The 12,986-nt window shown below is 41.0% G+C and overlaps 1 protein-coding gene across 8 annotated transcripts in view; it reads left to right on the top strand.

Annotated features, from left to right (window-relative positions):
* Positions 1-12,986, top strand: part of DYSF (dysferlin) — a 680,318-nt gene that overhangs the window by 375,467 nt on the left and 291,865 nt on the right. For 5 of the 8 annotated variants that reach the window (XM_073649538.1, XM_073649529.1, XM_073649556.1 and 2 more), the window contains exons 11-17: positions 252-367; positions 582-708; positions 2,330-2,433; positions 3,145-3,213; positions 5,358-5,401; positions 7,016-7,098; positions 9,240-9,275. In XM_073649538.1, coding sequence (XP_073505639.1) covers positions 252-367; positions 582-708; positions 2,330-2,433; positions 3,145-3,213; positions 5,358-5,401; positions 7,016-7,098; positions 9,240-9,275 — 579 coding nt within the window. The remainder of the gene's footprint in view (positions 1-251; positions 368-581; positions 709-2,329; positions 2,434-3,144; positions 3,214-5,357; positions 5,402-7,015; positions 7,099-9,239; positions 9,276-12,986) is intronic. The other 3 variants (XM_073649582.1, XM_073649547.1, XM_073649592.1) reach the window with 1 other exon arrangement.

The raw sequence follows: 12,986 nt of genomic DNA, 5'->3' as shown, positions 1-12,986 counted from the left end.
GGTCAGGAAGTAGCATAATATACACAGAAATGTTGATGGATCTGTCAACCACCCTCAGCCGTGCTGCCTTTTTTTTTTCAAAAAGTTGGCAGAGCTTGCCAGGACTGGCACAAAAATCGCTAAATATTTTTCCATGGGGGCACAGAAATATCGCTTATGCTGGTTGTCACCCAACTTTTAGCATTTTCAGTGTCATGCCTCTATAAGTTCAGAAGAGATGTACTTGGAGTCACCCCATGCTTTTCTTCCAGAACATGCCTTCCTGAGAAAATGGCTGCTGCTCTCTGACCCTGAGGATTTCTCAGCGGGGGCAAAGGGCTATTTAAAGGTCAGCCTGTTCGCCCTGGGCCCTGGTGACGAGTGTCCGGTCAGTATTTCTCCACTATATTACTAATAACAAGTAATTATTACAGCTGCCATATCAGATGCTGTATCACCCATCCCCCACCACCCTATGATCCATAGCTTGTTTCTTGTACCCGGGTTTCGGCACCAATTGTGAACCGGTGTCAGATATGTCATTTGTGCTGATTCCTTCACAGTTTTCCCTTCTGTATTTATGTCTTGTTCTTTACCTACAGGCGGAAAAGAAGGAATCGATAGAGGACAAGGAGGACATAGAGGGGAACCTACTGCGTCCTGCGGGAGTGGCGCTCCGAGGGGCTCACCTGACGCTCAGAGTCTTCCGCGCTGAAGATTTGCCGCAGAGTAAGTCATGGTGGAAGCTTCAGAAGAGAAGTGGTGGCTCTTATATGGAGGAGAAATAAGTGAATGTAGGCACAAGATCAGCGGCTCCTCCTGTAGCTGGATCAGTCCCTGGCTCTGCATGGCAAAAGTTATACTGGGTAGAATTTGCCTTTGGTCAACGATTTTCTCGTTGTAAGGATAACACCAGAGTATGACCTCTTCTAGAAATGATGGTTTCCCAAGGACAGTTTAGTAAACCTGCCATTATTATTGCAGCTGGTGGGGTAGGAACATTGTCCTACAACCTGAGCCCTGTCAAGACTGGTGCCGGAGTTCTCAGGGATGTGGAGTGAATTAATAGAAATCTCTCTGTCTTGAGTTACCACCAGAGGGCAGTATGGTTCTATACTGCGTGTATTGAGTTCAGTGGGTGCTACATACATCTCTATGTAAGAGCTCCCCCTAGTGGCAGCTGCAGGAAGATAACATTTTATCATTTTTTTCTGTGTCTGTAGAAAGCAGGAAATTCAGAGCTCTGTGTTAGAAAAATATTTAGATTTGAGAGTCCTCAGTGGTTGATACCTTTTAATGGCTAACTGAAAAGATGGTAACAGATTGCAAGCTTTCAAGACTAATAGGGTCTCTCAGGCTAGAATAAAACAAAATCTGAAGAGTCACATATTTATGCAAAACAGGACAGAGGAATAATGCAATAGATGAGACAAGTGACATGAAGCAGAACTATCATGATGGGAGAGGGATAAACAATTGTGCCTGTAAATATTGGAACAGTTCATAGATAAGGAGTGTGAAAGTTTTATTGTCCTGTGACTGAGGTCTGGTCCATGATTGTGATGCCCCCATAAGGTCAGAGGAGCACATTCCTTAGTTGATATAAAAAGACATAAATCCATGCAACACATTCATTCCTGCATTGAGTGTGTCAAAGGTTGTCATAAGTTTGTATTCCCAGACTCTCCTATCTCTCTGAGATTTGAAATTACCTTTTAATACCAGTTTTTTCATGTCTTTGGTGCTGTGATCAGGAATTCAAAAATGCTTGGCCACAGGTAGATCTTTTCTTTTTTCTTTTATTGTGTGGCGATGAGAATTCATCCTTGTCCTAAGTTTTTGCCCTGTCTCTCCTACATACAGACCCCCAGCTGGACATTTGGTACATATAATTAAGTGCACTACATTAGGTTTCATACAGCTGAAAGTGCCTGGGATCTTGTAGTCCTGGTGTGAATTGGGGATCTTTATCTTGTCTGTGGTTATTATAAATAGACAGGTTTTACACTTTTTCTGGTTGCAGGGAAAGGTTTCTGTAGGTGGTGGAGATGACAGGGAGCTTCTGACAATGATGCTTCTTAGATTTGGGGGCTGCCTGAAACACAGAAGTGGGGGGTCTGGAAATATGGATTGTAATCGGGCATCTTTTTATAGTAAAGGTAGTTTCCGTGCAGATCTCCTTAGCACCTCCAGATTTGTATTTGGGGATAGCGGGGTGCAAAACTCGTTATGACGTGCGGTGTCGGAATGGAGGAAGAACACCTGGCATCTTGGCACTAGTCTCAGCCTTACACTTCGTCCACTTTCCAGGGCTCATGATCCACTTTCCATTCTCTCCTTTATCCATTAGTGGACGATGCCATTCTAGACAACGTCAAGCAAATCTTTGGGATCGACAGCAACAAGAAAAACCTGGTGGATCCTTTTGTAGAAATCAGTTTTGCCGGGAAGATGGTAAGTGACTTGTGACCTGTGCTGGTTTATGTCTTATTGTAACATCATGTTATACGTTTTTATAGAAGCAGCAAACGCTGCACCCATGGGCACTAAGGATACTTAGTTTATGTGTTAGTTCTTTGCTTTGTAAGAACCTGGTGGTGTTTCAAGTAAAATAGTTTTCTTTCAAACATGTATTTTTTTAATTACAGTAAATACTAATTCAAGGTGAAGTGGATACACCATGGCCAGTCGCTTTGCAATTCTTTGCATCCTTGTGTCATGCGTTGTCCCCTTAAGCCAAGCAATAGACATAACCCAGTATATCACTTTTGCCTGGACTGTTTCTTTTAAATAATTCAGTCGTCTTTGTCTTAAAAATCATTAAAAAATTATATTCAGCTGTATTTAAGTTACATCTATTCCCAGGAAACATGGGTAACAACCAAAGTGTTTGCTATTATGCAATATATTAGAGCTGTCAACTAGACTTTTCATGAGTCAGAACTAATCAACCGTAGTAAATATAGAGCATATATAATCAGATTTACCATTCAGGAACTTGGGAAAGCTGGATGATGCCTTTGGGACATAGTGTAAGTAAGTGACTACATTGACACTTACTGCCTGCAGGTGGTGCTACTATCTATAGGTATGTTTACTGTACATAGATCTATTTATTTCCATTAATTATGTTGGGGTAACTTTCCTTTAATTTTTACATTGCAGACTTACAGTAAGATTCTGGAAAAGAATGCCAATCCTCAGTGGAACCAAAGCATTACTTTACCCATCAGGGTGAGTGCCAACCATGGGGCAAAGTATCAGCTAGAGTGCCTCATAGATATCCCAGCTAGAGTGCCCCATAGATATCCCATCTAGAGTGCCTCATAGATATCCCAGCTAGAGTGCCCCATAGATATCCCAGCTAGTGTAGCCCATAGATATCCCATCTAGAGTGCCTTATAGATATTCCAGCTAGAGTGCCTCATAGATATCTCAGCTAGAGTGCCCCATTGATATCTCATCTAGAGTGCCTCATAGATATCCCAGCTAGTGTAGCCCATAGATATCCCATCTAGAGTGCCCCATAGATATTCCAGCTAGAGTGCCTCATAGATATCTCAGCTAGAGTGCCCCATTGATATCTCATCTAGAGTGCCCCATAGATATCTCAGCTAGAGTGCCCCATAGATATCCCAGCTAGAGTGCCCCATAGATATCCCAGCTAGAGTGCCCCATAGATATCCCAGCTAGAGTGCCCCATAGATATCCCAGCTAGAGTGCCCCATAGATATTCCAGCTAGAGTGCCCCATAGATATCTCATCTAGAGTGCCCCATAGATATCCCATCTAGAGTGCCCCATAGATATCCCAGCTAGAGTGCCTCATAGATATCTCAGCTAGAGTGCCCCATTGATATCTCATCTAGAGTGCCTCATAGATATCCCAGCTAGAGTGCCCCATAGATATCTCAGCTAGAGTGCCCCATAGATATCTCATCTAGAGTGCCCCATAGATATCCCATCTAGAGTGCCCCACTGATATCCCATCTAGAGTGCCCCATAGATATCCCAGCTAGAGTGCCTCATAGATATCTCAGCTAGAGTGCCCCATTGATATCTCATCTAGAGTGCCTCATAGATATCCCAGCTAGAGTGCCCCATAGATATCTCAGCTAGAGTGCCCCATAGATATCTCAGCTAGAGTGCCCCATAGATATCCCATCTAGAGTGCCCCACTGATATCCCATCTAGAGTGCCCCATAGATATCCCAGCTAGAGTGCCCCATAGATATCCCAGCTAGAGTGCCCCATAGATATCCCAGCTAGAGTGCCCCATAGATATTCCAGCTAGAGTATCCATAGATATCCCAACAAGAGTGCACCATAGATATTGCAAATCGGGCACCCCATAGATATCCCAACTGGATTACCCAATAAATATCCCAGCTGGAGTGTTCCATAGATATCTCAGCTAGAGTGCCCCATAGACATCCCAGCTAGAATAACCCATAGATATTCTAGCTGTAGTGCCCCATAGAAATCCCAGCTAGAGTGCCCCATAAAAACCCAAGCCAGAGATGCCCATAGATATCCTAACGTGAGTGTTCTATAGATATCCCAGCTAGAGTTCTCCATAGATGTCCCAGCTAGAGTGCTCGATAGATATCCCAAATAGTGTACCCCATAGATATACCAAATAGGATGCCCCATAGATATCCCAGCTAGAGAGCTCTATAGAAATCCCTGCTAGAGTGCTCCATAGATAACTCAGCTGGAGTGCCCCATAGATATCTCAGCAAGAGTGCCCCATAGACATCCCAGCAAGAGTGCCCCATAGATGTCCCAGCCATGGTGTCCTAATAAAAGTCCCAGAGTCATTGCCCCCTTCAAGTCCAGATGAATTGTCCCTATAAATATATAGCAGACGCAATAAACTCCCAGACCCAGTGACCCATAAATATCTAAGCCGATGTGTTACCAAAAATGTCCTTTCCATTGTGTAATGTCCTCACCAAGGAACCTTTTAAATGAACCATCCACAACGTCAGCAGATCCTCTCTGCCCCATAGGAGCTTTTTAATGCCCCAGCTCTCTCAATAGGCGGCCGCTCCTCTCCCCTGTGCAAATGCTGGGGCAGGAGTATTTTTGGTGCAGAGCCTTTAGGAGTTGCGGTACCTCTGCTGATATCTGTAGAGGATATGATCCCTCGGTAGTTTATAGTCCCCTTCCTACCACTACAATCGGCCATACAGTGTTTAGAGACTTCCCAATTGCTGAGACATTGGGTCTAAGTTGTGAGAAGCAGAATCAGATCTCAGCTGTAATAATCCCAATCTGATTGGCTGGCGCTGGTATGGCCCCCCGCTTATTCCTGCCGTGCAGTGTAGCACCCCGCTGTACCTGCTTATGGTCACTGTCTGATGTTTCCTTTTCTAGTTCCCGTCCATGTGTGAGAAGATGAGGATCCGGCTGACAGATTGGTGAGTGACCGCTGCAGGGTCCCGGCGGGTGACAGACTGTCAGGACATTTTTCATTTACTGAGCGGCTGATGGATTTTTTTTTTTATACATGGTAGCCTTTAATTGTAATGTCACTTGTTTTCTATAGGACTAAAGCTCATTGATAAATTCAGCTCTTCTATATGTATTATTGCATTAGAGACCACAGAACAGACTGCTGCATCCTGGATATATGGTGACTCAGTGATCTGACCCACCACGGTGGTCTCCGTTATCTCACCCTTCCCACCTCCTGCCTATCTCACACCTTCAGTCTCCTTTTGTCAGGTTTTCACTTTTGCTTTATAGTCTCAGGTTCTGTAATGTTTTTTCTTTTTTGTTTTTTTTGCCTTCGTTAACGCCTATTATTAGTCGGTAATTCATGGAAGGTGATAGCCTATAATTTAGGTGTTAGCCACCTTTTTTGGTTCCAAGAAGCTTCTCGACTTGTAAAACTTAACTCAGTTCTGGAATCTCTACCATTAATGATGTGATCTGTGACAGAAAGTGCCAACATTGACCCTTAAGTGCTTTATCAGGCTCGTCACTTGTGCATTGCTGGATGTTTTCACCGCCAGCCGCAAAAAAAATAGCATTTTTAAAATACGAATTTTTTAGATTGGCTTCCTAAATGCAAAATTAATCAACTTCCTAAGTGTTCTTTATTATAAAATGTTTTTCATTTGGACTGTTGTAGAGTCTGTATCTCCTTCACATAGCTGGTTATCCTGCTATTTCTAACAAAAATACACTATTCCAGGGGGTGTCGGCTTTCTCTGCCTTGCCCATCCCAACTTGCCTGTTATTAATATAAGCTGGGAGGGGCAGCAGGATGTACATAGAGGATCAGAGTGTGGAGAGGGGAGAAAGCTTCAATGTTTTCAGGGAGGGCAGCTGACACATTGTACTGTATCAGAAGAAGAAAAACAGCAATCTGCCTGGAGAGGGAAAACACAGACTATGTATACGTGGTGTACAAAGACAGTGGAGGCAACTCAAAATAGATTCTGAAGGGAAAAGTCAAACCATCCCTGGCAACATGATTAAAAAATTCTAACATGTTAGCTGAGGTAGAGTCTGTGTAACTCCTGTGTATAACTGGCTGTCCTGCTGCATCTTACATCAGTCTGACAGTACACTCTTCCTAGATAATTTGGCTCACTTTACTCTACCTCTACATTGTTCTTGTAGTGTGAGGAATAACAGAAAATCGGGTGAGAAGGTTGTACACAGCAGATCAGTGTGTGGAGAGGGGAGAAAGCATCCAAGTCTTTATGGAGAGCAAATCAGTCAGGTTGTACAATGATAGGGGAGAGAACCCACACAGAGAGGGGATCGCATGGGCTCTGCACTAGTGTACAGAGAGAGGAGAGTGTCCACCACAGCTTTTGGAAGAAGAGGAAGGGGGAAATCACACTGTACAGCATTCATGTCTGCCGGCACAAGGAAGAGCAGGTATAAACTATCGGTTGGGGGGTCTTAGAACATCCCCCTCTCCATCAGGCGTTCAGCACCACAGCTGGGATTTAATAACCCTGTGTTTCCGCTCTCCCACGAATTTTGGGGTCCTGATCGTTCTTCGCCTTCTCTTGCAGGGATCGGCTCACTCATAATGACATTATCGGCACCACGTACCTGAGCATGTCCAAGATCTCCGCTCCTGGGGGGGAGCTGGAAGGTAAGTGCCTCCTCTTCTTCCTGGTATGTTGGTGCCCCCGACTCCCCGCTTTACCTGCACGACATACTGACCGCATGGTCTTTTTTTGGCAATTAGGATTCAATGAAACGACTATGAAAATAGCTCAAAAAAATAACTGTGGAGAGCAGAGGGCTAGGGGGTCTAATGGTGATACCTGCATACTGACGGCCTCCATATAGGAAGATCCGCGATGCACATTTCTCTTCATAGCTATCGAAGCTCCCCCATATTACTGTCATATGAGCTGCCATCAGCCGCCACTAGGGGGGGCTTACTGCATACAGACTCATGACAAGGAGCTAAGAGGTGCAGCGTGCAGGACCCCATTTCTTCCGGGTCCCCGATAAGGACTGTAGTTAGAGTATGAGTGCTGGACGGACCAGGCAGTCTCATATCTATGTAACAGGCAGGGGTGGGGTGGGAAGGGAATGATTTCTCTATAACAAAATGACACTGGAGTCTTGGTCTTAGTCAAGAATTAATTGCATCATCTCTATGGCTCCAACCTTACTCAATAATTAGTCGATCTGAATGAGCAGAGATGCAGTGTAAAGCATGGGGATAAAGCAGCCACCTGATTAAAGTTTCATTTCATTGAAATGAATCAATAACTCTGATAGAGTTTTGAGTATTCAGAATTTTGTAATTTCTGAGCGTGTTGGGGAGGCAGAGTGTCTGCACGGTTTCCTTGCTTGGATTCATCATTCTCTTTACTTGCTGCACTCCTCTGTATGTGATTGTATGCATGCAGTACCACTTTCCACCACTGAGCCAGCAGCTAATCTTTCCATAGGAAACAATACAACAGCGCCACCACCTTTGCGAGTTTATCAAGGAAACATTTCCTTCTTTTACCATCAGCAGAGCGCTCATATTAATCTCCGTCATGGACTATACCATGAAGTGTTAAAGCAACGATCAGATCCCTCGTCCTATGTGACAATTGTATTATCTGTGGAGGAAACTTGTCTATCCAGTTAATTCATGCATCAGTAATACATTGGCTATTTATGGACACACTTCACCTTAAAGAGGACCTGTCAGTGACCTTATATAGAATAATTGTTTTACCTGCTGTAAATGCCGCTGTTCTCCTGAATCCGGAAATGTTTTCTTTTGTTGCTGCTCCTCTCCACTCCTGAGATATGACTCCGTCTTCCCTGTATGTAATTCTTGTCTTTTTTTTTTAGCCAAGTGGGTGTGTTCACTAACTCTTCTATGTACTAGACCACGCCTAATTGGCTTAAAAAAATACTATATTTATATACCTATATCTCAGACTCGAGCGGAGTGATGCAGGAGCAAAAGAAGAACAGCGGCATTTACACCTGGTAAAAAATAAAAAACAAAACTAAAGAAAAGAAAAAATAACATATCTATAATAATAAATAATAATAATAATTTATGGTCAACATTTTTTTACATGCAGTACCACTTTCTACCACTGTGCTTAGTATTTTTTTTCCATTGAAACCAATACAATAGCGCCACCAACTCTAAAATTGATTTTAGTAAAAGCCAAACTGTCTCAAGGCTGGAATCACATGTGCATTTTTGTGCATTATGTAAAATAAATGTTGTTGTCAGTATCAGCTGACTCCATGTTTGGAAAAGGTGGAACAAGTTCATTAACGTTGAGCTCGGTCTGATCTCTATAATTTATGTGTATTTAAACCAAAAAAAAGATCATGAATACATTAATAATCACCCTCCACACTCATCTAAATCCATTGCTTCCCTTCACATATGAAGAAACTGCCTGCCTGCAGCCACCACTAGGGGGAGCTCAGTTAATAGGAATGTCTACATCCACTATTGCTGTGTACTGAGCTCCCCCTAGTGGTGGCTGCAGGAAAATGCTGTGAATCTATGTTAGGAAGCAGGATGAGTTTAGAAACAGGGGGGGGGGGGGCTTCTCATCAGTGACCCCATGTTGTGAGTGGATAATGCTTGTCATTCTTTTATTTTGCAGTTTTTATTAACTCCGTCATGCACTGATCCAGTTCACCTGTTTGCATTGATTCTAATCCACCATGTAATATAAGGGACTGATTAATAATCTCCATTCACGTGGATCATTTCCATCGTCTCTAACCAACACCTGTTTCTTTGTGCTTCAGATGAGACCACAGGAAAGACATCCGCGGTTCCTAACTGTACGTCCTATGTTCTGTACATTCTGATCAATAATTCTCTTACCAATCATATCCTGTGTGACAGAAAGCATCGGCATCAGTAGCAGAGCTGTGCGGTGGTCCCGGTCAACCCTTGTAGCCCCAGAGCTCCGCACTTTACATTGGTTCTCCAGAATGTATTGGCTGTGATCAGTGATCTCCCTGCATAGGACAGAGCTGTCAATCACACCAAGCCCCGCCCACGCGGAGCTGCCCAGCATGGAAACACTGGGACTAACAGCCCAGGACCTGACAAAGGTCGCCAGGACTGTCCTATTTGTGTACCTCTAGTATCTGCCCTGTTAGGTGCTTGGGTATCTCTATATACACAGTCACAAAATCTGCCAGGAAGGAGTAAGCTAGCATAATACTATGAAATAATAATAATACTTTTAATATTATTATTATTTAATAGTATTTACTATAAGTAATTACTCTACTATTTTTTGGGACAAAAAATAAATAAAATGAAAAGTTATGTAAATAAATAAAAAATAAAAATAATTTAATAACTTAAATATACAAAAACACTTTTAATTAAATGTTTTTTTTATAATAAATAATAATAATTATTATTATTTAATAAAAATGCTTGTATCATGAAATGACCCTCACACTACCTAAGCAGCTAAATATATTTACTTTATGTAGGCCAGTAAAATAATATAACAATGTAATTAAAATAAGAAAAGTAAAAAAATAAATAGATAAATAATAATAATGAAAAGATTTATTTTTGTAAAATACCTAAAAAATGTATAAAATGAAAAACAAAACAAAAAAAACATTGGTATATAAATTCTAGACTACAGTTTTAGAAATTTTATGTAGGTCAGTGATAAAACGAGTAAAACATATAGATAATAATAAATGATAATAATATGAATAATAATAGTACCCAAGTAATTAATATAACAAAGTTGTTTTTTTTTTTAAGTTTTAATAAAATATATTGTCAGGTAAACACAGGGAGATCATGCAGATTCCACCTCTGCCACCAATTGTCAGGAACCAACACTCCAATCGTCAGGACAATTACGCAATTGGCTGACAAGTGAAGGACAAGGCTTCGGCTGTTTGGACTACTGGGCCGGTTATTGGGGAACTCACAGTGAACGTATAGTATATACACCTCTGATTCCAGCTCATGGAATATATATGTATATATACCCCAGTACGGTCACTGCCAACTCCACTAAAGGGAACTACTAGCTGCCGCCACCAATCGTTTTACAGGCCGACTGGTCACCCGTTACAGGTATAGTATGGCTTCATGGATGCGGTTTACAGAGCAAGAGGAGCAGAGCTATTAAATTTTATATATTTAATCCAGAAAGGTAGTCAGTGTTTATAAAAAGGATGATACAAAATGGGAATTACATAAAATAAAATAACAAAAGAGAATTACTAAATCTGGGTCACAGAAATGCCTGAGATCTTAGCGGATGGAAACACTCCTTTTAGGGAAACAGTACAGCACCACAGTGAACTGTGTCTTCCAGGACTGACGATAACAAAAACTGAAAATCTGCTTTTAGTGGACAAAAAACACCCCACATACCTCTCCTCGGTGAGCTCATATGGGGGCTGGCCATGGGATATGGCTAGGGTCACAAAAAATTAAGAGATCTCCAACTCTCGGGATATCTTTGCCCCTGGAGGTCCCAGATATTAATTCCATATTTTCCTGTTAAGATTTTAACTTCCCATAGATAGGAAACATGGCATATATATTGTCATCCATCTGTCAGATTTTAATTTGGGACTGAACGCTCAATGATGCGTAAGTCAGTGCATTATAGGCACCACTTCGTCACAACGCGAAAATGTGTTTGTGATAACTGTAGGACCCTTGCTGTTCACAGAAAAAACTCAATATTCATAATGTGGAAAGGGAGAAAAGGAGCTCACAAAAGTCTTTTTTCAGTTCTGTGACATGGGGAGGCAAGGGCCATAAAAGTGCCGCTGAGATGGCGTTATAGATTTTACAATTACATCTGTGATATATATTTTTAAAAAATTCTATGAAATGAGTAAAAGAAAAAAATATAGTAACAAACATGAAATAAAATTAGGCTATAAAAATAAATTACAAAAATGCACAAACTCTTTTAGTTCATTTTCTTTTTTCTATTATTATTATTATTTTTTTATATAATAAAATGTATTCATCAAGAAATGATCCTCACACTTGGTTTTCTCATAGGGGACAACGACATATGCAGCTAAATTTCTACATTTTATGTAAGCCAGTGATGAAAGCAGTAAAATAATAGAATAATAATGTAATTACGTATAGTTGGAAATGACAAATCTAATTAAAATTCCTTTTGAAGCCAAAAGTCCCTACAGAGTACAGGTAATTAGACAGGAAAGATCTTTTCTGAGGTTCAGATAACAAAAGGGACACGTGTTTACACATAGATAGAAAAGCAGAAGAGTTCATCCCCAGGAAATACATCCTGAGTTGAAATGAAACTATTGTTCCCTTCAAGGGAAATGTTATACCCAAAACCAGACGCTGATGAACCGGTGGACAATTACGAATATTGGGGTTTTGTATTGATCCGTTACTAATGGGGCATACATCTTCAATTTCAGGACTAATGTTTTCTCATAACTGTAACACCTACCTATAAGCCCCAAATCAATAGTGGACAGATTGCTGACAACAGCCATGTCATATTTGGTATCTGGCTAACGGTAAAATCCTGATAAAAAATATGGCGATGATCTCGAACATCTGAGATCATCAGGAGTGAATATATCTCATAAGTTGGGAATTTCATAAAATCCTGAAGAGCTGAGAACATCCCACAACCCGGCCCACGTGAGGTCATCAAGGGGTTGTGTGTGAGTGTAACTTACGTGCTGATAAAACGTCAAGGCAAATTATGATCTGTGTTCCTCTAGAGAGATAGACGTTGTGTATACATGAATCCCATTTACTGAACATCCCAAATTGAACTCCTTCGGCTAAGTTAACTCATTTCTGAGAGCAGCGTAGTAAGTTCTTTTGTTAATCCTGTTTTATTTTAATTGTATATGCGTATATGCTGTATTGTTTTGTCCCCTTTGTAAAATCTTTTGTATATTTTTTATAAACATTGCTTATCGTTGTGGATTAAATATAAAATAAAATAGTTCTGTTCCTTTTGTTCTGTAAACCTCACCCTCCGAAACTATAAACTACGAGAAATCAGGCATCCAGTCAGCTTGTATAAAAACGACTGGTGGTGGCAGCGAGTAGTCTTGGGCTATCGTGAAGTTAGCAGTGGCCATACCGCGGGTATCTACATATATTCCATGCGTTGAAACTGGAGATGTATATACCATACGCTCACTGTTAGTTTCCCAATAACCGACCTATTAGTGGAAATAGCCTTCAATGAAACAATTTCATATTAAATAAAAAAAAAAAATGACTTATTTGATTCCCTCTTGTGTATAACGAACTGGATTATAATATCCTCCTCTTTTAATGATAAAAGATGCAAAAAAATCACAAAGAATGTTTTTTTTCTTTTTGCTTCTACGCCCAAAATAAAATTAATTAATATTGTCAATGTTTGCATTCCCCAAAAGTCCCCCATTCTGTCACTTTGATGCAAAAAAATAGATAGTAAAAGCCCTTTTTTTCTGGTGTATGATGTATTCCCATCCGGACGGTTGGACAACAGAGTGCGGTATTTA

Source organism: Phyllobates terribilis, unplaced genomic scaffold, assembly GCF_046119375.1.
Source record: "Phyllobates terribilis strain yellow unplaced genomic scaffold, ASM4611937v1 Scaffold_1__5_contigs__length_1240528914, whole genome shotgun sequence".
Lineage (NCBI taxonomy): Eukaryota > Metazoa > Chordata > Amphibia > Anura > Dendrobatidae > Phyllobates > Phyllobates terribilis.
The sequence above is the reverse complement of the archived record's forward strand: the minus strand, read 5'-3'. Positions and strand labels throughout refer to the sequence as shown.